Raw genomic sequence first — 24,850 nt, 5'->3', positions numbered from 1 at the left:
TGGTACATTGTAAATATAACCGAATACTCGGCAGATAGCTGAGCGCCCAAACTGCAATGTCAACGAATATTTTGAAGGATGCAGTTTTCAAGCTATAGCAAGCTCGTAGAAATCGGAAACAACATTCAATTCAGCTTGGCAACTTCATACTGAAAAAGGTATGAAACCCTGACAAGTTGCATCCTTTTTAATAGGAAAGCAACCTATCAGCAAGGCATCGATACCAAATGGCCTGACTACAATATGCATAAAATACGCCTTAAACAAATATTGTAGGAGAAAAACTATTTCTGCCGACGCCCAAGGTCGGAGCAGTATATAAACATTAACGCTACAAGGAATAAAGAAGAAAATTATCACAAACGGTATTATGGATTTCCTCCATAATAGGTTAATCTAATGCATGCTGTAATTAATTAAAATAACATCATAGGGACGTCTGAAAGATATTATACCATACTCTACCCGGCTGGAAAATGTATAAGGAGAATTGCTTTCGGTAAATAACAATTAAATGTGGTTCAAAAGATTTTCATACACGTGAAATATCCTTAGGTTAAGATGAAACTGATTTTTCCAAGTAATTTCTTGCTAGATATATGTGGAATGGCAAAATTCTAGTTCAGTGAATCACGCAGTGCGCGAGCGCATAGCTCTGCATTTTCAGCCATTGACGTCAAAAACGCGCAAATGGCTCGTGTCCGTTAAGGAGATTCCGAACTGTTCATATTTATGTTGGCCGATTTTACAACATCCTACACTAGAGTATGCCAAGACAATAAGAATATGTGCTATAAAAAGTTCAGGTAACCAGCAGTTGGAGCTCTTAGAATCACTTATTAAGAATGATATAATATTCGAGGGCAGAGTAGAGGTTTCTCTACTCTGCCCTCGATTATCGAATATTAGCGAGTGGGTGCAGCAATGCACCTCTGCCTACCCCGCAAGGGAGTACATTAGTACAAGGCGTGAGTGCGTGTTTTTTTTTTAGCGAGTTATGAAATCTGGAGACGGCAATGTGAAAACTGCTGAAAATTTACTTCTTCTATTTCAATTAGCCGTATTCCGCTATCATCGTAAGTAAGTGTACCTGAGCGTAAATCGTGACGATGATTTTCTGAACCTAGACAACCTGTATGTAGATAAAATAAGAGTAGAATTATGAAACAAAATAATTTGTTTAAGTCTCTCAAGCGGCGTGAAAGAATTCGTTACTTATACATAAATATCCTACGGTTCAGCGAAGTGTTTTGAAATATCTGATGTTTTCCATTTAGTAAACACAAAATTTAACTGTGTCGCTTTATCAATGGCAAGGGAGACGTCAGAAAAGATTTATTTACAGAACCGCCGCTGCTAGTTTGAGACAATAGAGCATAGTTGGACTTGGAATCACAAGTGGAACCTAAAGATGATATCTGAAGTAATTCAAACAAAACTGAAAGTGGTGAGTCCAGTTGTCACGAGTCCAAGATTCTGTCGGCAGATAACGGTAACGTTATCACAGCCGCTGCAAGCGCGGGGCTAATCGCACCTGGTGACACCTCCGCCCTCCATCATAGCATGCTCAGAACACGGCCACACACACTTCTCCGCACATAATATTCATACACTGAAGAATTGATTCGGCAGTAATCCAACTGAATTATCTCGAAAACTGACGCTAATCTCAAAGAAAACAGCAATCAAATTTAACAAGGTGCCATTAACTTTTTGATTATGGCCTCATTTATCATCTGTCAATGGCGTGATAAATTATGAGGGAAAAGGTTCCGTATGTCGTTTTACGAGCAGAGTTTAGAAAGAAAACTCGTGTACAAACGAGGTCAAGGTGCGATATAGAACGAGGACGGATTCGCTAATTACCGACCCATGCCGATAATGTCTTACAGAAATAATGCACACTACAGAAACAACGGTGGCGAAGGAAACGCGCCTCGCCTTGCCCAACTCGACTGCGCTATTGTTATGACTAGCCCGTGGATTATAAATCAGAACACAATACCTACATTAGAAATACTAAATGTATACCAGTATACCTACATAGGTACAATCCACGTTGGATAATTTTGGCAAAATATAATCATCCGCCAAAACATGTACCTGGTTAATAAAACTTTTCTTTGGTGAAAGATGAATGGCGCGACGCGGAGGTGGAAAGAAATACTTTAAGTATTATATCACCTCGGTATGATGATGTCGATGATGTCCACGAGGAGATAGTTCAAATTCAACGAGTGGTTTATATGTGAATTACACAACCGCAGTCAGTCAGTGCCAAAATTCTATTTGTGACAACAAACCGAGACGGGTATATTTAACCACCACCCATAAACTGTCGAATACTCCGACAACGTAGGACTCAACCCACTTGACAAAATAACACAATAGAGACGTGGAACAGATTATACACAGCTGTATCAAGATACCAATATAAATACGAGGTGGCTAAATCGCTGGCACTTTACATTCCAATGAAAAACAGATCTTTGTAAAATGCCTTAAGCAATTTACCGCAACGAGCACTTCCAATGTGAACAAATGTCCCGGCTCCTGAAGGTACATTGTGTTTTAAGTCAATGAACATAAAATTACCGTATTATGCTTCTTGGTATTCCTGGACTTGTTTGTGATTCCTTAAAATATCCAAACACAGAATTTTAATGCCGCACCGAATTAAAGGCATGACGTGTTTCGCCACGGGTTATTTAGAAATAGTTTTCTCGGTTGGAAATTCAGTAGTTTTATTTTATAGAGCACATAAAAGCCGACGAAAACATTAACAGCCCATCGTCGGCGACGCATACGGCATGAAAGAAGTCAACAAGGCAACTCGTAACATTGAATATTAAAATATTCTTACTCCAAATGATTTCGACACACCTTTGAAGGATCTACTGATGGTAGCTTCGGCCACTTGATTGAAAATCGTGGCTATACTCATAAAATAGAATAAGTCACACATAACATAAGTACCTACTAAAACCAAGTTTACTATCTGACATAGCAATAAAATATGAAAGCAGTAAACATATAAATAATATTAATTAGTGTGTGTTTCCACAATAGCATTATGTTAGCCGCAACATTTTTCATCAACTGGAGCGGCGGCGGGTAGATGCGCGCGCGTGGGCGGCCGTAAAACCGCTCTGACATCGAAAACAACGCCTCTGTTCCGAAATTACTCATAGTTACTCCATCTACTAACTATAACAGAAAAACAACGTTAAGGAAAACTACCCAACCACAAGGATAAGTCTAAAACTGCACGGGCACGCGCTATTATCAATTTTATCATGAACATAAATTATATAGTCTAATGTGGAAGACATGGGCGCTCGTAAGGCAGGTAAAGAATTGACAGCTTGGCAAGAAGTCTAGAACTTCGAGCACCATTGAATAAACCAGTGAATGACAAAACAGGCTCACGTGCGTCGCATGTGTCATCTTCAATACAAAAACTTTATGCTGTTGCCAAATTAATATTGAGTGCACTTTTGGTCACAAACTATGGATTTGAATAAATCTCTCCCTGAGTAAAGACCTCACTAGAAGCACTAGAAGTTAGTGCACTCAAAAGCAGAGCCTGAGTCTTGACCTGTTAGTTATAATGTATTTCTACTTTGTTAACACCACTCATCATGATTGATTGATTGATTATAGGGGAACATGAGATAAAAAGTTCAGCAGATATTCAAATTTTAGCATAAAACTGCATATAGTATAACCTAGTTAGTTCAAAAATAATTGTTTACGACAATCTGAATCGGGCTGTTGTAGTCTGTTAATTCTGATTTGTCATCGAGCTTGTAAATATGCAATGAATTTGCAGCCAGCCCCAACCCGACAGACAATCGGCGATGCTAATTAATTGGCGTCTGAACAGTCGGGCTACGGATTTGTACATAGAGATCAGTTGTGCTTGGAGAACATTACTACTCATGTGGTTGTGAAGGTTCCACTGGTTTCCAAGCCCAAACTGTCTCAAGTCTTATCTCTACTGGTCTGAGCATCGTCTGGACTAAGACGCCGTCCACCTGTCACAACATTACGATGCGTGATTCATCAGCGGCTGAGTATTCAGAATTCACATTCACAATTCTGTATGGAATTTTGGTTGTAACGGAAAATATGCATTTCATCAACTTTTAAAATCCTTTCAATGTTTATATAAAAAACATTGAAATCCCTTTCTTGCTAGCCCTACGTATGCTTCGCAAGCAAGTGTGAATCTAATACTTACTGTTGACTAGATTAAACTGGTGGCAAACTGGCCCAAGAACGTCTCTCGCGTAATTTCACATGTTTAGTAGACCAAGATGCGGCCGGCTCTAATTATACGAAGACAAATGTAACGCGGAGTATGGCAAACGTATGCTCGCACTTGTTTACGATCTTTCGGTTACATAAGTCGGCCAACTCTGGAGCATTCTCGTCTCTATTTATATGCACTTTCCATTCCTGGCTCCGTGACACATATTACTTGCTCCCGGTGACTAAGGGAAGCTAAATATTGGATTGAGGGGGCGGCTTGTGTACAATAGTCTACCGCATTGATTCATATAGACTTATCTAGGAGGTTTTTAAGATACTACTACATCCATTCAGTAAAACTGGTAAAAAGTCGTTCATTATCTCAACGCAATCTTAATTTACATTCGTTACATACGCCCTTTATAAAAATGCACACTTAGGTATATCTTTATAAGTACTTATATTTAATTTACAAATACTTAGTACAAGTGTGTTGTAAATTTTATCAGTTGTTAAAATTGGGTTCGGCTGTGCTTCGCTACGCAGAAGCTAAGCTAGGCCGAGCTCGCGGGCAAAGTTACATTATAAATGAAAAAGTGTCTCATTATTAATGTAAATATAATATACTTCATTCATGCTTCATCTTCAGGGTTAAGATAGTTCAATCTCTAAATTCCGAATTTAATATGATATTTCGAATGGAAAAACTTTAACTACAAACTGAACTCCTGTGAGTTTATACGTGCTCTAGTATCAACATAGTTTGATGAAACCACGCAAGGTGTAACCGAATGTCACGTTATTGATAAAGTCTAGTATCTCTTTATTATTTGGCATGCAAAATATGTAGTAGGTACCGTCAATGAGCTATGAAATAATGGATCGCTATCGTATAGTCGTAAACCATGGTTCATGAAAAATATTAATGTCTCTAATCTATAATAAAATTATTATAAGGTTAGCTTAGTGCATTTTACACGATAGAAGAAGATTATAAGGTTACTTCTGCACCCAACAGAAATAGATTAGATGGAATACCTAAAAGCAAAGATGTTATATTATGTGTGTATTGTTTACAATTCAATCATATTTATATAAAAAATATTTAATTTTAAATCTTGCTAGGTACTCTGAAGAATGGATTTTCGCGATATATTTTGTCCTCAGGTCACGCACACGCATGCTCAAGACTTGATAACCATATACCGAAAGTGACCATAGAATGGAAACCCCAGACCTATTCAACGGACGACCATCTATTAGCTGGAAGAAATCCAGGTATAAGATGGTCCCTTGGTCCTGTTAATGGCCATGGAGAGAGAAGAATAGGGCCCATGGCGTCAGCCTCAGACTCATCAGAGAAGTAGCAGGAGAGAAGAACTTGGAGGACATTAGGTACTTATCACAGCACTCCCTCTCTATTCGGAAAGAGCTTATTTTCTCATGGAGAAGAATGGGGACGACTCCAATAATCTCAACGGTTTACATGCCTACATTCGTGTTACATGAATAATAGAAGGGATCTATTTTGCGGTCAAGATTGGAACAGATTGTCTATCGTTCGGTAGCTAAGGTAGCAGGGCCTTGCGGTAAAGCCTCTGGTAACAAAGTTGTAAATAATATACAGGGGGAACGGCATATGAATTTTCAGTACGCAGACAAGTTATTCTCTAGGGATAACAATAAAATATTTGTATCTAGCAAACACTAACGGTGCATGTAATTTTGATAAGTTTCGTCTAGTTAGCCCGTATTTTTCTAAGAAAAAAAAAGTTATTTTTCAATATCATTTGTATTTTTTATCCGACAGCGCAAGGCGTGCTATCATTTTGCTGAGGTGCCTATCAGTAAACAATATACCAAATATCACACACAAAGTATGAAAAGTAGAACACACGTAAGGTAATTAGCCATTAGTAATTACTATTATCATATTGACTTTAAAAAAAGTTGCGCGAAAAAACTAGGTCGAAAGAGTGTACGTACATGAAATAAGTAATTATTTATTAGTGGGTGGTACTACTCACTGAAAATGTAAGTAGCAAAAATAAAGGTAGGAACCGTGGGGCAATTCCAATATCACAGCCAATAAGTTCCTGCAAGTTCAGAGTATAAACGCGAAAAAACACCAGAAGCTTAAAGACGATAAGACAAGCGTAGCGTGAGACCGCTGGACCATTGCTAGGCAGGTGGCCGGTAGTGCCTAGATGAGGAAGGCCGATAACAGAGGCGCTGCTCGGGAAGAGCCTATGTCCAGCAGTGGACAACTCGGCTGATGATGATGATTATGAAATAAAGCCAGTATAATGCCAACATAAACACAATCATCATCACATTTTGAACAAGATACCCTAAGGACCTAACAATACTGCATCGCAACTAATAACTTTAATACCAGGCTTGAGGCGTCATAGTAAATAAATAGTAGGATGCAATATTCTGTACTGACACAAACCGAATAATTATCATACATCTTATGAAGAAGAAGTGTATCATAAGTATTAGTAGGTAAGATACAAACCGAACACAATCACGAAAAGGAAAATACAAATAACAATTCTGAGAAGTAAGGCACAGCCAAGCCACAAGCGTTATCAAAACCGATAACCGACTAGCCACCGCGAGGGCTAGCTCAAGCTAATCCAAATTAAAGCCTATATACGAGATTAATCGGTTGCATCAAAGAGGGGTGTCAAGGCATCAAAGAGGTAGGGGTGCGTACCGTCGCAATGCCTGCAGCGCTTGGGCTGTGGCTCAGCTCGGTCGTCGCCGAGGTCGCGCTGGCGCACCGGCATCGCGGCGCATCCCGCGCCGGCGCCGCCACTCTCCCTCGGTCTCCTTCAGGAGTTCGCGTCACCGGGAGCGCCGCTACTCGTGCGGCGGCGTCGCGGCAGCCACTGAGCGCACGTCGCCACGGCCCGCCCGCCCAGCCGATAGGCGGCACCCGTACTATTTCGGGACGCTCTGACTCATGCCTAGCTCGACGCGGGCGCATCGCAGGCTTTCACCGAAAGCCTTGCAGCAGGGTTGCAGGGCTACACGTTGTGGGTCCAAGTAGTTTTAGGTCTTTCTGCTCAATCAATTACAGACTAAGAAATACAAATTGCACATTATCAGCGCAGGCGCAACATGCATTCCTTGAAAGGTACAGCAGCAATAGTGCCTATTTCGTATTTATCAATGACCTTATTTGCAACTCAAATAAAATCTTTTTCTCTCTTTTGATGATTGATAACTGTTTGAAGACTTTTGTCTAAAAATGCCAGTTGAGGACACAACTGTAATAAGTTTAAGAAGTTCTGCTTCCACTGTCGAACTTGTTTCTACAACTCAATAGTCAAGTAGAGGTAGACATAATATAGTATTTAAGCACAAGTTTGATTGTAGATACATGCCTCTAACCAAAACTGGTGATAGTTTTGGTAGCATACACAGGGGCTACATAGAATGCTTCAGGAAACTGGCACATAGCATTCTACTCAGTTCCAGCAGAGATTTTGCCATAAAAACTATGTTGCCCATGAGGGTTAAGTATGCTGATAATATGTAGATATTGTATCCCCTTGTTTTCATTCCTTGTGTATATTGTTTTGGCCTTCTGTTGTCCTATGACAGTCTATCTATTCACACAACTGTTATAAGACATGGATCCACTAAGGATTCAAGGTATTGTACAATAGAAGCCTCCCCGAGTGACATAAATCAACTATGCTTTTCATCATACACTGGCAAGATACTTTTTTTCTAACAATATTCTGACTGGATAATTCTTTCACCACAATGGCAAAGCCTATACAGTCTTTAGTATCTCATGTTTGTCACGGACACCCAAATAAGAGGAATATAGTATCTCTAGGAGGATTTCAGAATTGGCCTGGTCATGATGATATGGAGATGATAATGTTTTGTATGCCTCTAATGGTTCTCACAACGAAATTTATCCTAACTAATATTATAAATGCGAAAGTAACTCTGTCTATCTGTCTGTTACTCTTTCACGCCAAAACTACTGAACGGATTTGAATTAAATTTGGTATACATACGGTCTAGACCCTAGGAAAGAACATAGGCTACTTTTTATCCCGGAATTCCCACGGGAAAACTTTTTAAGGCGAAGCGAAGCGCGCGGGAACAGCTAGTATTATATAAAATTTACTGTTATGTCTGTTGTGTTATCTGCTGGTGTTCTTTATTTAAATAAATAAATAAGAGGAGTAAAACTCAGCAATCCCTTTGGCAAAACAATTTTACTATTCTGATTAATTGAGGACTGTGTTTGACTAACAAATTGTACAGTGGGGGCTGGCCGTTATATCTCATTTTGTAGGGCATTTACTGTGCACCTTAAGAGAATAAATAAATAACAATAAAAAGCTTTTTTTTACATCATTCACTCCAATGTGTTAAACATAACACTGCCAACTTTGTGAATTTTAATTAAAAAAGCTCAGTATAATTAAGAATAATTTTTGCCTTTCCAGCATCAATATTATTGTACCTACTTAAAGGTGTATTTTCTCATGTTATTGTTTGTTGTGTGATTGTGTCTACTAAATAAGTATATAAATGTTGTTCCTAGAGAATTCACGAGATTTTAATATGAAATATTAAGCCATTACCTGGAAATGGCACCACATACTAAACCTTGCAATACTACACAGGAACACTAAACCACTTTTATGTGATAACTTCATGAAAATTACTATTCAATACGGTGGTATATCACCACACAATGCTGTGAGATCATAGGGCTATACCGAAGACTCGAATTGAATGAGCAAAGTTAATAATAACTAATGCGTAGTGTCTAGTTACCAGCGACAGCCAATTTTCCATAGGAATGTTTACTACATTCCATGGAAAAATATCAAATGGCTAAAATGTATTTAGCAGTTTGTTTACCACAGTAGTCAAAAGCAGTTAAGCCACTGCTTTGTAAAATGTAAATGATTAAAAAAGCAACAAAAACGTAACAGATTGTGGGGGCGGCGTAGGAAAAACTTACCTGTCTGAGCACAATAGAAGATTTCGCAGTGTTATGCACTTTCTTCCCGAATATGCTTCATTTATGGACCCAAATTAAAAGCACCTGAATCTCATTTTGCACTTCACGACACAATAAAGGTTCTTTTGGGTAATTTAAACTGAAATAAATTCGAAATGGATACAAAAATTGTGTACTCCATTCAGTCATTTGTCAACTGTGAGCTGCCATTTTGAATTTGTTGTCATCGAAATGTCAATTTGCGACACAAAATGTTGCCATAATAAATATTATTTTGTGTCCACAGATTATACGAAATATTTATTTCATTGTTTCAAGGTTCAATTCATCACACTATCGGACAAGTCCGTGGAAACCACATACTCTTCCGATTCGGTTGGTCGTCAATAGTCCAGATTGTCCAAAGATCGAGGATGTGGACGAATGCGAAATAAAATTTGCATTCGTCGCTAACTGGGAATATCCATCATATTTTTAGTTCTAACAAAGGATTGTCCCCCATTACAGGCGTTTGTTACACATTTGCATTCGCATGTACAGATAACGCAGTGGCGCGATTTCATTATAAACTTCTAATGACACTCTCGAATAAGGAACACAAGTAAAGTCCGGATGGTTTTATCATGGGTTTTATACATAGGATGGCTAGGGTCTGTCTAAGGAATATAAGTACTTCTCTAACCTATCCATGACTCCCAACTCTCATCATCGTATGACCGTACAGCAATAACCAATACCGGCCTTCATCCTTAATAAGTATGGGTGTATTTTTGCGATTTCAGAGTTTCCCTATAGTGAAAGGTGCTATGACGATGTGAAATATACATATTCACCGACCAATAGGACGTAGGTACACTGATAAAATTCCACCCAGTAGAAGGTATGCATATATTTGCTAAGACTTTTGATGATGATGATGATGATGGTGCCACAAAAACTCTTTCCGTGGTACACCCGTCGTTTGTGTTTCTGCATGTGTTAATTTTCGGGAGATTAATGTGCATACATATGTATAGGCATGTAGGTACTTAGGGTTTTGTAATCAAACAGCAAATACGTGTTTTACACACACATTTATATAGGACCAAATTTACACATAATAGGTATAGTAAAAATAAGCTTTGTGTCTATGTACAAAAATAATAATAAATTCTTTTTAACTATTATTTTAAATTTTACTAGTAAAATATTGAGACACGTAAACGTAACATTTAAAAACAAACATAATCACATTTACCTAATATATTAAACAGATAAAGAATGCATGTAAGAATCATTTAAGTATAGTAAATAATGCATATAGGCGGAGATTTCGTTATTGACACACCCAATCATGGAATAGAGTTTAAAAATTACAGATATTGTATTAATTTATCAGAAAATTACTATTTTAAACATGTTCCTATATTTATATTGCGATTTGCGATGGAGGAGCATAAAATTTAGTTAAACATCTAAGTAAATGCTCTACTTATCCGCACAACCACGAATAACTGTGTTTGTACTTGTAGAACATCTTACAACCCGGCATCATAATCCAAAAAATATGTAAATAATCATTAAATCATGTAAATCCATTGACAAATTATAAATCGCTATATCATGTCACTAAAAGACCAAGACCATCCGTATGGTACACGTACACACACCAAATATTATAATAAAATAAATAAAATTAATAAGTAGGTATAACGATATAATCGTGGCCGGGATGTAAAATGTGCAACAATAATTTAAAGATTGTAACAAGAGGGGAAAGCCGAAAGCTAAACTATAGATTTCGGCTATTGCCATAATACATAATCATATTCAATCCATTCATACAAATAATTTTTGGTTACATCTTTTTGCCCGGCCAGCAGTAACTAACAAAAAAGATTATTAGCTCACTTACATAAAGTATTTTTTGGTATTTATTTATAGAATAAAGAACAGCCATTTCAAAAAGGAAATGTAGGTACACCACTTACATAAAAATACAAACACAACATGTGGTTGCATCTACCACCAAAAAAATATGAATACAATTACATACATAACTTATCCAGCCGGGGATTTTCACTAATTAATATTGAGAGCAAATGATTCAAATTTCGATCTTACAATCTCCGTTTTGTAGGATCTTTTCTTTCTTTTGAGAAGCTTTCATCATGTCAATTTCCTTCTTCTCTTTTCTGGAGTTTCTCACTTCAAAGTCGAGGCGGTGGCGGATTATCCGCTGCACGATGTCCTCTGTGGTCATGGTATTGCCGGAATCTATTATCTGGAACAGAATAATAAAATGTTTCAGCTTTCAGTTTTAAAATATTCTTTTAAATCTTGGAGTCTGTGCCGCCGGCGCCGCGCGCGATGGGCGTGGCACCTTGAAGTGATCCATCAGCTCCGCGGTCACTGGGTACGGAGCGTGTATGACGCTCTTTGATGTTACACAGGGTGCAATTTTATCAATGTACGTTCCAGTTGGACCAATATTATGTCGGATACATTGCTCTGGCAACAGGAACGGCACTGATAAAATCCAGCCCCGTATCACAGAACGTTATCGTTGTGTGTGCTCCTTGTACGGAGCCCGCTGCACGGGTCCGTTATCGACATTGATAAACGTTACTATATCGCGATTCGCGATAGATACTTACTTTTATCGACGTTGATAAAGGTGCTGTGCCGCGCGCCCAGGATCAACGGAGGAGGAGGTTCTCAATTCGTCTGTATGTTTTCTCGTCTCACCTTGAAGCAGTTCCTGCGTTTGGGCTCGGCGTAGGGGTCCGTGCCGCCGGCGCCGCGCGCGATGGGCGTGGCGCCGTGGCACACCACCCGCACCTTGAAGTGATCCATCAGCTCGGCTGTCACTTCGTAGGGAGCGCCGATTACCACCTCGTGGACGTACTGGGAAGTGAGAATGGTTATGATTAACATATTATATTGTTAGGTAGCCAAGGACGTCGGCCACGAGTGTCCCTAATTGAGAACAAAATGTACACATAGGAACTTGAGTGGATGTCCGCTGTAGAGCTGTTTTTCATGTTACATAAAACAAAAGAACTACGCGACCCTCATCCGCGCTCCCGATATTCGAGGCCTGAAAACGACCCTTTGGAAAGCATACCAAGAGAAATATCGAACAGAGAAAGAACATAAAACAATCACACAATCACACAAAATCAACTATGTAATTTCCTTATTTTAATACCTAACATAGTTTTATTTAAGTACTTACAATCGTTTAATTTTTCTCTCTACATCCACCACTTACCAAGTAAGTAGTGTTGCCCAAATGCAAGAACAAGACGAGACTTAGCCAGTCTTGGTCTTGGTCTTGCGCCAATACACCTGGTCTTGGTCTTGGTCTTGCGCCAATACACCTGGTCTTGGTCTTGGTCTTGGTCTTGCGCTCCCAGTCTTGGTCTTGGTCTTGGTCTTGCAACAAGAGTCTTGCAAGTCTTGCAATTACCTATTAGTCTATTACTATTTATTAAAGTTTACTTTTTGATTTTAATAGATATTTTTTTATTCGCTATGTTTATGGTATTAGTCGTAATGCGCATAGGTCCAGTTTTTCATTTTCTTTGATACAGTTTTTTGCATCTCATAGAATTCCTGAGCGTACTTACCTATACACCGAACTGTTACACCTAACTACTCAGTGAAATAGCGCTCTGCAAGACGCAAGAGTCTTGCAGGCTATGTCTTGTTCTTGCTCAAGTCTTGCACGGTCAGTCTTGGTCTTGGTCTTGCTAAAAATACGCGGTCTTGTTCTTGGTCTTGGTCTTGCAAAAACGCAAGAACAAGACCAAGACTGCAAGACCAAGACTGAATTTGGGCAACACTACAAGTAAGTGATTATTCAATCAATCATCACAGCCCATCACGTCATCAGGCATCCCCTTCCCAATGAATGAAGGGTTTTAGGCCTAGTCCACCTAGCTGGCCTAGTGTGGGTTAGTGGACTCCAACACAAGCAAGCTACAAAATATAAAATCCAACTTTACCTGTTTTCTAAACTAAATGATATAATTATAGTGACCTGTAGCTCTCGACGACCCGATTATAAACTACAGGCACTAAAGCTTCAGTCAGTACCAAAGGCACGGCCGTCCAAACATGTATGGGAGCGAAATCGCACTATACAACATACTACCTAATGGCCAAGTGGTAACAAACCTCAGCCGCGAGTAAAAACAAAAGAAAGCTAGCTGTTTTTAATTGCTTACAGAGTTTGGTTTCCACCCTACATACTACACTACTACAAAAAACAAAACACAACCCCCCCTCACCTTACAAGCCAGCACGGACAGCACGCGCTCGTGCAGGTTCATGATGGGGTAGTTGGAGCCCTTGTAGCGGTTCACCTGCAGGTCCGTGTGCAGCCCCACTATGAGGAAGTCGCCCTGCTCGTGCGCCTCCGCTCATTACATAGCCCATGGTATAGCTGTTTTGTATAAAAGGGTGAGGCCCCATTGGTGCGTTGCTATTGCGACGCGTTGTACCAAAAGAACGGTAGCTGTCTAAACGTCCCAAAAATGTATGAGAGTGACACCGCTGCGACCACGCAATGTACCTACCAATGAGGACTCGACGACGGTCTAAGAAACGTCCCAAAATGTATGTGAGCGACGTCGCTGTGACCACACAACGCACCAATGAGGCACACCGGTAACAAACCTCAGCCACAAGTAAAAACAAAAGAAACCTAGCTGTTTTTCATTTCATTCTACTTCCACCACTTACGAAGTAGGTAATTTACTTACAAACTAAAAAACAAAACACAACCCCCCCTCACCTTACAAGCCAGCACGGACAGCACGCGCTCGTGCAGGTTCATGATGGGGTAGTTGGAGCCCTTGTAGCGGTTCACCTGCAGGTCCGTGTGCAGCCCCACTATGAGGAAGTCGCCCTGCTCGTGCGCCTCCGCTCATTACATAGCCCATGGTATAGCTGTTTTCTATAAAAGGATGAGGCCCCATTGGTGCGTTTCGCTGTGTTGACACATCCCAAAATTGTATTTCAGCGACGACGCTACGACCACGCAACGCACCAATGGGGCCTAACGGTAACAAACCTCCGCCGCGAGTAAAAACAAAAGAAAACGATGAAGTGAAGAACGCGATGAGCGGATGCCCATGGTGAAGCTGTTTTCCATAAAAGGATGAGGTCCCATTCGTGCATTGCGTCACTTCGCCGTCAAAACGTCCCAAGAATGTGGACCTAGCGGTAACAAACCTCAGCCACCAGTAAAATCAAAAGAAAGCTAGCTGTTTTTCATTGCTTAGAGTTTGGTTTCCACCCTACTTACTACACTACTACTAAAAAACAAAACACAACTCCTCACCTTACAAGCCAGCACGGACAGCACGCGCTCGTGCAGGTTCATGATGGGGTAGTTGGAGCCCTTGTAGCGGTTCACCTGCAGGTCCGTGTGCAGCCCCACTATGAGGAAGTCGCCCTGCTCGTGCGCCTCCGCTCATTACATAGCCCATGGTATAGCTGTTTTTTATAAAAGGGTGAGGCCCCATTGGTGCGTTGCGATTGCGACGCGTTGTACCAAAAGAACGGTAGCCGTCTAAACGTCCCAAAAAAGTATGGGAGCGACGCCGCTGCGACCATGCAACGTACCAATGAGGGTTCGACGGTCTAAGAAACGTCTCAAAATTTATTTAAGCGACGTCGCTGCGACCACATAATGCACGGAATGCACCAATCGGGCCTAGCGATCTAGCGACTACCCTCTGCCGCAAGTAAAACAAAAGAAAACTAGCTGTTTTACATTGCATCAAGAGTTTGGTTTCCACTCTACTTACTACACTACTACTAAAAAACAAAACACACCACCCCCTCACCTTACAAGCCAGCACGGACAGCACGCGCTCGTGCAGGTTCATGATGGGGTAGTTGGAGCCCTTGAAAAATCGCAAGGTCGTCCGGCGGTATAGAAACAACGGTGTCCCAGTAATGAATGAATCATATATTTCATTGACACAGCTTATTAGAAACCTGACTATTCCAAATACGAATTACACCCTCTGTAGAGGTTTATAGCCCTAAATATGCCATAGATATGCTACTAAATAGATAACACAGACGATAGATATCAATACCAATTAGTTACAAATAAGCCTAATAGAGGTCGTTGCCAGCGCCTCTGATAGCGATTGAACATACCGCCCGCCATGGACACACTGTCCATCAAATAAACCGTAGAAATCGCTATAGGTACATTGAAATAAACAAAACTAAAAGTACACAAATCTCAGTAACAAAAACAAATAGTACACATATTGCATTACATAGACAACACTTAAAATATTAACTAACAACTTAACAAAACAAATAGCAACTGGGAAAACACAAAGTTTGTGCTTGATCTTTTGACAATCTCATTAAGTACATCTAAAACTAACCACACGGGTGAGATTGTCCAAACCAGCATGCCTTGCTGCTCTGTCATCGTAACGTCTATGAACCGGAGCCAGATTATCCTTCCTTACGATAACAATATGTCCAACCCTTGGTTCCGGTGTTTGATGTGTCTGTTTGTACTTTACATACTTGCGTACATAAAACCTATCAAGGTGTGTCCCACAGAAAATCCAATACTTGAAACGTGAATTCAATTTGAGTGGCCTGAGGATTAGTTGTTTAAAGTATTCGTCACCATAAGCATTATCAACATCACCACCCACCCTCAGGGCTCTCTGATAGTCGATCGACCATCGATTTATCCTATCGAACACCCAATACTTGAATCGTAAGTTCAATTTAAGGAGCCTGTGGATTGGTTGTTTCACCCTTTCGTCACCACCAGCCTCATCAACATCACCTCCCACCCTCAGGGCTCTCTTGGAACCAATGAACGGATTCAGATTGGTGTTTCCTGTGTTCTTTGACCCTACATAATAAATAACAGTAGCTGTTGCATTTGACTTCAACTCTAGACCAGCTTCTGCTACCTGTTCGGGGGTGCTCAACTCTTCTGCAACTTCAATCAACAGATTGTATAACAAAACTACTCCATACGACTCTAGACGAGGTACGGAGATCTGTTTGATCGGAGCTGCCGTCTGAGCTGTGACTAAGTTCACGTGATTTTCCTCCCCCCTTGCATCTACGATGCGAAACTCCACTGCTGCGACAAATGCTTCAAAAACTGTTTGTAATAGATCTATCATCTGTTTGTGAATTTCAAAACCTTGTTCTACAGACTGACAGCCCGCCAGTACATCACCCCTGGCAGCAGTTTCTGTAAACATCTGCTGGCGCTCTTGCTCTACCTCTACCTTTTCTTCGACTATCTGAGAATGCTGTGACTGTAATTGCCAAAACCCTTGAAAATCATCCTCAGATATCGTTGCATGATTATTAACAACACTTGTGGTGGAACAGAGCTTGTTGTCCTTGCATTCGTTGGTGACTTGGCCGAATAGAATCCAACCAAGTTTTGTGTTTTGAGCCAATGGGGTACCCGGAGGGCCCCTGATTAAACCATCGACTATAATTTGGCCACACACCTCTGCCCCTAACAGCAAGTCTATCTTACTGGGGGTTGCGAATGTAGGATCTGCTAACTTAACCTGATATAACTCTGACCACCATTGAAGCTTCACTTGTTGATCAGGAATAGAACTTGTAAGTTCTCTCAAAACGTGTGCCTTGACTTTAACTATACAAGCAGGGTCGTGTAGTGATTGAATTTGTATTTCTACGACATACTTAGAAGCACATGAAGGCTTCTTGTCACTACCGACACCTGAGACAACACATTTGTGGGGCACTCTTTGTAACCGCAGGCGCTGCACGGCAGCTTCGGTTATGAAAGAGGCTTGGGAACCCTGATCTAACAGACTGCGAAGCACTTTGTTTCCTGCTGAAGACTCGACCTGAACTAAAGCAGTAGCTAGGAGAACCTGACTCTGCATACTAGTGGAACAGGAAACAACCTTATTTGATTCACCTGGGACAGTTGGTGAATTGAAGGGCGTAACTCCTTCCTCGACTTTGTTCTCGGACAACCTTACGGGACATTTTTGTGTATGTAAGAGAGAATGGTGCTTTTTGTGACACACTCGGCATCGTGTGATCACCCTACAAAGGTACACGGTGTGGTTCGGTGCTAGACAATTGAAACAAAGCTTGCTGCTTCGGACAAACTCACGCCGCGTCTCTACATCCTCCTTACCAAAACCTTTACAATTAGCAATTTTGTGGGCATCTGAACAATATTTACAGGTTACTGAAGAACTTTCAGTTGTGTGCAGTGACTTTATATGTTTACTGTGATTGGGCTGAGTTACCTTTGCATTACCTTTACCATCTAAAAACTCTAGAGATCTAAATCGTTGCTCAAGAAACTCTTTGAAATTAACTAACTCTGGGAGTTCTGATGATGAATCGCTGGTCCTAGCTTCCCATAACTTTCTCGACTCTGGATCCAGTTTTAAAGAGATTACATAGATGACCATAATGTCCCACGACTTGATATCGACACCTAAACTCAAAAGTGCATGAAGACATTCATTTGTTGTATCTAGCAACTCTTTGATTGCACCAGACGATTCACCTTGAAGAGGTTTCTGATCAAACATTCTTTTGAGTATACAATTTGCCAAATATTTTTTATTGTTGTACCGTGACTCTAATTGTTTCCAACAAACTTCAAAGTTGTCTCTACTTATAGGGATGTGTCTGACTAACTGCTCCGCTTCACCTACAAGGTAGCCCTTTAAGTAGTGTAGTTTCTGAACTTCGTCTAAAGAATCGTTTGTTCGGATTAACGAGTCAAAGAGATCTCTAAAGGTAACCCACTCATCATATTTGCCCGAAAAAGTTGGTATGGATATCTTAGGCAATCTTATGTTACTACTGTTATCGCTCTGCTTCCCCGACCCCGAAGGCGCAGGTATCTGAATCAACCTTTGCAATCTACTCAACTCTCCCTTTAACTCAGACTTATATTCGATATAAATCTCTTCAGTTGATTCATACACATTGCCTTTCATATAAGTAGACGCATCTAACATTTTAGCATCTACATCGGTTATCATTTGCCTATGCGTATTATAGAACAATGTCCAATCTTTCTCTAAGTTATCCAACCTAGCCTCTACATAAGCCGCAGTACGCCGCTCTTTGGGCGCCTTTTTATAGTTGACTCTACTTCTTGAAATATTATTCTGAGTGTCAGTTTGAGTTTTAATGTAAGTTTCCATCTTGATATTACAATAGTCTATGCCAAATCGATGATTAAATTTTGAAAAGTTTGTTTATGTTCGAATCCAAATGTCAATGTCAAACTGAAATAACAAACTCTTGACAAGTCAACAATGTAAACAAAGCGAAAAATATGTAAACAAAGAAGTCCATAAACTAAAGCGTAAATTTTCTAAGTTTTTTCTTGTCTTGACTTTAAGGTTCTAAATTGTCTGACTTTCTTGAATGTACCCTTCACCCGATCGGCCCCCACTCAGAACAATGAAATTAATGTACTCACTCACTGCACAAGGCACTAAACCTGTCTTGCTCGTCGACTGTCCCGCCACCAGGCAGGGTGCGCGGTGCGCCGTCGCGGGGGCTCCTCCTCGGCTCCGCAGCCGCAGCTCGTCCTCGGGGTTGCCGCTCCCCGCAGGTCTCCGACTGCAGCCAGGCTCCTTTCTCCGCTCCCGTTCAGGCACAAGCACTGAGCACTTTTCGCAAACTTTTTAGCCGACGATAGCTTTATTACCAGCACCATAGGTAGCTTTATCCGGCTCGAAGGACCATGAAAAATCGCAAGGTCGTCCGGCGGTATAGAAACAACGGTGTCCCAGTAATGAATGAATCATATATTTCATTGACACAGCTTATTAGAAACCTGACTATTCCAAATACGAATTACACCCTCTGTAGAGGTTTATAGCCCTAAATATGCCATAGATATGCTACTAAATAGATAACACAGACGATAGATATCAATACCAATTAGTTACAAATAAGCCTAATAGAGGTCGTTGCCAGCGCCTCTGATAGCGATTGAACACCCTTGTAGCGGTTCACCTGCATGTCCGTGTGCAGCCCCACTATGAGGAAGTCGCCCTGCTCGTGCGCCTCCGCTCATTACATAGTCCATGGTATAGCTGTTTTGTATAAAAGGGTGAGGCCCCATTGGTGCGTTGCGATTGCGACGCGTTGTACCAAAGGAACGGTAGCCGCCCAAATGTCCCAAAAATTTATGGGAGCGATGATGCGATAACGCAATGAGGCCTAACGGTAACAAACCGCAGCCGCGATTAAAAACAAAAGAAAACAGCTAGGGCTTTTCATTGTATACAAAGTATTTTTCCACCGCATACGAGATAGTTAGGTACTTGATTACTATACTACTACAAAAAACAAAACACAACACCCCCTCACCTTACAAGCCAGCACGGACAGCACGCGCTCGTGCAGGTTCATGATGGGGTAGTTGGAGCCCTTGTAGCGGTTCACCTGCAGGTCCGTGTGCAGCCCCACTATGAGGAAGTCGCCCTGCTCGTGCGCCTCCGCCAGGAAGTCCAGGTGCCCCACGTGGAATAGGTCGAAGGCACCCGCTACGTATACCACCTAGGAAGAAGGTTGGGGTGAGATGAGAGATATAAAGGTGTTGCAGAAAATTGGTATTATGTGATAGAATGGATGTTGTTACTTTCTCACTCACGGGAAAAAGTGGAACTTTTTCATTGCTCGTGAGTATATCCTGTGATAGTCTTTGCATTTGGTTTAAATCTCGTGTCTACCTAAACATATAAAGAAGATTGAAGTGAAGACTCTCCGAAACAGACTTGCATAAAATAAGAAACTCCGATACTAACAGAGCCATTGTAAGTATCTATTCAATGGTTACCACCTAAACGTCTCGAAAAACACGGCTGTATACATAGGTATAGGTATATAATAGGCATATAAATAAGTAATCAAGATATTACGACGTACGGACGCGCTACATAATTATATCTGACCCCACGATCTCATTTATTGTAACTTTAGGTCGATGCCACCCAACATGCCTCCTACGCTCTAAGCAATATAAAATGTATAATTTCAGACTTGCGTAGATTTAAATCATTATTTAATCTTATCACTAGCATGCGTAATATGTATGATGCAAAAATACCTGCTACTTAAGATTATACGTTATCGATAACTACTCTTTATGAATCACATCCATCTCATGACGGTTGTAATAATAATTGCAATGCTAAAATATACTTTTTTGAGTAATGTCTCACCTGCAAAGATAACAATGATAGCAGATAAGCGTAAAATCCTTGGAGCGCAAGTGTATGTATTTGCATTTTTATTAATTAAACAACTTGTCTAAATATTGATCATCGGTAGATATTTAGGTATTACCGATTCGGTTCCGCAATGTGGTAAATATTTTATAAAATATCTAGTAATCTTCGCCACTTGATGCCCTATACATATTTGTTATACTACATTACATAGTAGTTACGAGTAGTTACGAAGATATAAGGAGAACATCTGGTAGCAAATGGATAGATAGAGCCCAATATCGTAATAAGTAGCATAGATTGAAGGTGCCCTACACCTTCGAGGTTGAAATTCGCTATGAAGAAGAAAAAAATTACGACATTATATCCATTCAGCTGTAATCGCTCTATAAAATACTGCCAGAAATTCGTAAATAAAATAAATAAGTTGGCCTCACCTTATCAGTAGGTTTCGGCGAGAGGCCACTGCTGAACTGGATGATCTTCTGTGTTGTGGGCAAGAACTGAGAGCAGCCAGTGTAAGGTGACCTCGCGGTGGAATCTGTGCCGAGGTTTGACGAGTGCTCCAGAGCTACTGTGTACTCCTTGTCACCTCTCCTGAAACGAAACCAACACTTACGATTGGTATTACCCTGGTTGATGGAACAAATTGGTATACATGACATGATATAGCTAGATGAACTACTTATCTATACCTATACAGTACATTAGTTGTAATGTTCTCTAACTAAATAGCTTAGCTATTTGTATAAATTTAATGAAATAAATCTAAGAAATCATTCAAACATCTACTAGGTACCTACTGAGTTTATTAAGAAAGTATACCTAAAGGTATTTTTTAGAATTTACTTAGGTCACATTAATTTTAGTTATACTACTGTAGGATTAACTACTGACTTAACTTGAACTTTACACTCCACATTGGATTTAAAATAATTTAAAAGAAACATACTTAAAATGTTCCCTTGTGAGTAGGAGCATTCTGCCAACTAGATCTGTGGTTGAGACTCCGGCTGTTCTGGGCACCTCCCTGAAACAAATTAATGCTCTATTAGATAAAATTAACTAAATTACTCACTCTTGGCAGCTTTGTGTCTTCTGTGAATATTCAATGACTATGGCAAAAGAACAACTTACAAAAGTAAGTAAGTTCTCATTTGAAATGGATTAAAAAATCCATTTCAAATGAGAACTGAGCATCACAACACAAGTAGAAAAGAGTAAATTGAACCAGTACCTAAAACTAGTCTATCTAGGACAACGGTCAGCAACAGGCGGACCGCGGTCCGTTTGCGGACCGCGAAAGGTTGAAACTCGGACCGCCAAATATTGTAATGTAGGCATGTCAATTATAAATAAATAAGTAATATTTTGAACCAATCTAACTTAGTAACTAACTAATCTAATTAATCTGGTTTACAACATCGATATCGATCAAAAACATCGCACCGCCGCCGCCGCCGCGCCGCCCGCGCCGTCGAGTCGCCGCGCGCGCTCTGTTCATTACGTACTTATAGCTTCTCCGACGACCATAATAATTATAATAAGGAGAACGCTGAAGAAGACATTGCAGTGTTTACAAAATCTTTGGTCGTTCCAAGACTTTGCAGAGATGGGCAAGCTATCTCTGCAATATATCCCTTTGAAGTTGATGCAGCCGCCGTATGGACAGATGTGGCTGCCAAGCAAAAGTCCTTGCTGCCAATAGTCATTTAATCCAAATGGAAATAATCGATCTGCAAGAAGATGTGTCTTTGCAAAAATATAAAAAGGTGTCAACTGAAGAATTTTGGGGCAAACATGTCCCAGAAAAATATCAAAATTGCATAAAATTTGGCGACTATGTTTAGTAAGACACAAATATGCAAAACATATTTTTGAAATTTTTTGGAAAACGAATATCGTTTGAGTTTAACAGACGCTCACTTAGAAGACACTTTTCGAATTAGCTGTTCATCACGAGAACCAAACTATAAAAACCTGGCTCAAGACCGCCGATGCAATTTATCTCACAATTTTTTGTAATAGGTAAATAGCTGTACTTACTTAATTATTATCAGTTGTTTTTTTCTGGACCTTTTAAAATTTTGTCGACCAGTATCCGGACTCTACCCGAAACTACTTGCCGACCCCTGATCTAGGATATACTTAGGTAATTAAATAATACAAAACTTACTTATATCTCCCTGCTTCTTTAACTATTTGATATGTATCAACTCCATCAGCTGTTACTGTGATATCATCTGAAATTTAATTATATTAAAAATGTTATTAAAATGTTCTTCCCTTTTTCCTTCAGTCCATAAATTGAATAAGATGTTACAAAATTTTACAATAATGTTGAATTTAATATTTCTATAATGCAATGTCATAAATATTAATATCATTAGCACTAACTAATGAAATTTCTAATAAGATTGTTTATGACAAGTTAGTGTTAGTTTACATTACAATGTATGAATTTATTATACATTAATGTTTTAGTTGGTTAGCAACATACACCATTAACATTTATTAATTAGTAAAAATCTTTATCATTGAGTGGTGGATTAACTTACCACCGTGCACACAAAAATCACACTGGTACTTGTCCAATGTTTCAAGCGTAGTCACATACGGGGCTCCCTCCACCACTTGGTCCACCCATTTTATGGCTTTTACCATTTTGTAGCGCTCCTCTTGTGTGAACACCGGGGGCCCTTTGTGTTTGGAGATCTCTTCATCCGTGTGCACTCCGACTATGAGCTTGTCTCCAAGAGCCTTGGCCTGACGCAGCGAATTCGCATGGCCAAAGTGCACCATATCATAGCTGCAATAATTTATCAATTAACCTTACTAATTGATGGAAGATGAAGTGTGAGTGAGACCATTCATGAATAAACACATTCTTGACTGATTGTTTGTTACATACTAAATTATTTTTAGTTCAGACTTACGTCGCAGTTAAGGAACTACATCATGTAATTATCGAAAACAATGTAGAAAAAAAAACACGAAATCAATGGATAATTTTTCAAACAAAGTGCTATTTTAATTAACATAATACTGTTATGTATCAGATTTTGATAACGCACTTTATTCAATTGAAAAGCTTTATTTTGTAGGAATATTTACAAGTGTAAAAAAATCACTGAAACGTACCACCCATCGCACCACACTCGAATCGTTTTTTTCTCTTCAGTATTTGCACTCATTGCTAAATTCCGGATATCGTGATCACTTATCAAAACTTCAATAAATATTCACAAACTTTTAGTGCTTGGTAATTCGAAAGAATTAAAATTACACACAAAATCAATTTTATCGTCCCAAACTACGAACCCACATCCAATCAACTTGACACATCCCGGACAACTGTCAAAATTGACAAATCTCTAATGAACGAACCAATACGAAATTGAACGAAAAGGCAGGCCGGCTCAACTCATGAACCCTCCTTTGATATGAATTTCATTCTGTTGATTCTTCAGATACACAATCAGGTTCTACCTTTTTTGGCATAAGATTTTTTTGCCTAATCTCGTATTGCATAGTAACGTTTGGTCAAAGTCTCGTTACGCCGAAAATCGTATGGCATAAATCTCGTTTAGTAAAAAGTTATTTCGCATAACATTGTTTAGTCTAATAATGGTATGGCCAAATCTTGAATAGCCTAATAATGCTATGGCATAGGTTTATACAAAGTAATAATATTCTTTTGGCTTTAACTTTGACGGAGCGTCTCCCTACATAGCGCAAACTGGTGCCTTGTATTGTTTCCGCTGTTTGGAAAACGCTCCGCTCCGCTTCGCTGCGCTCCGCTTTGGTTTTGATGAACATGTGCACCTAACACGCTCCTCCTCGCTTTGCTCGTCGTCGCACCTATTTTTAGGTTTCGATCTCATGGGGTTTGTAATAATTATATTGGTCGTTAACTTTCGATTTTTTGATCATACAATATCGTGATTTTCGGGATGTAGGAGAAAAATACCACAATTTGTACATTTACTACATACTTAATATATTATTTATTAAGATAACATTAGGAGAAACAAGATTATACATAGGTATAGACGAACATAAATTTGAGCAAACGAAACTTAGGTGTTTAAAGATTGTGCCTAAAGAGTTTTAGACGAAACGAGCCTTATGCCACATAAGTCTTGGCAAAGTGATGGTTCGGCCAAAAAAGTTTAGACCATACGAGCTATGCGAAATGAGTTTTGGTCAATAAAGATTATGCCAGATGAGCGGAACCCACACAATCATTATTAAGTACCTACTTACTTACATACAAATTAATAGGTACATACTGCTACGTAGCCGTATATGGGATGGGGTGATGTTTTTATCTTCGATTAGATTGATA

At 39.8% G+C, this 24,850-nt stretch overlaps 2 protein-coding genes across 4 annotated transcripts in view; both read right to left on the bottom strand.

Annotated features, from left to right (window-relative positions):
• The window catches only part of LOC105386451 (proline-rich protein 36), a 37,135-nt gene extending 27,651 nt beyond the window's left edge, over positions 1-9,484 (bottom strand). Inside the window, exon 1 of one of the 3 annotated variants that reach the window (XM_038114577.2) lies at positions 9,260-9,484. Coding sequence is in view for 1 of the 3 variants with exons in the window: in XM_038114572.2 (XP_037970500.2) it covers positions 6,977-7,049 (73 nt within the window). In the remaining 2 variants the exon portion in view is untranslated. Of the gene's footprint in view, positions 1-6,976; positions 7,248-9,259 lie in introns of those variants that run through there. The other 2 variants (XM_038114581.2, XM_038114572.2) reach the window with 2 other exon arrangements.
• An 829-nt stretch (positions 9,485-10,313) lies between these two features.
• Positions 10,314-23,964, bottom strand: LOC105386427 (ethanolamine-phosphate cytidylyltransferase). The gene is made up of 8 exons (XM_048631667.1): positions 23,644-23,964; positions 23,061-23,311; positions 22,679-22,745; positions 21,455-21,532; positions 20,940-21,099; positions 19,643-19,831; positions 11,987-12,145; positions 10,314-11,522 (listed from the first exon to the last, which is right to left on the bottom strand). Exons 1-8 carry the CDS (start codon positions 23,694-23,696, stop codon positions 11,346-11,348), a joined length of 1,134 nt encoding a protein of 377 aa, XP_048487624.1. The 5' UTR covers positions 23,697-23,964; the 3' UTR covers positions 10,314-11,345.
• Positions 23,965-24,850: the final 886 nt, after the last annotated feature.

The sequence above is a fragment of the Plutella xylostella genome, chromosome 29, assembly GCF_932276165.1.
Source record: "Plutella xylostella chromosome 29, ilPluXylo3.1, whole genome shotgun sequence".
Lineage (NCBI taxonomy): Eukaryota > Metazoa > Arthropoda > Insecta > Lepidoptera > Plutellidae > Plutella > Plutella xylostella.
The sequence above is the reverse complement of the archived record's forward strand: the minus strand, read 5'-3'. Positions and strand labels throughout refer to the sequence as shown.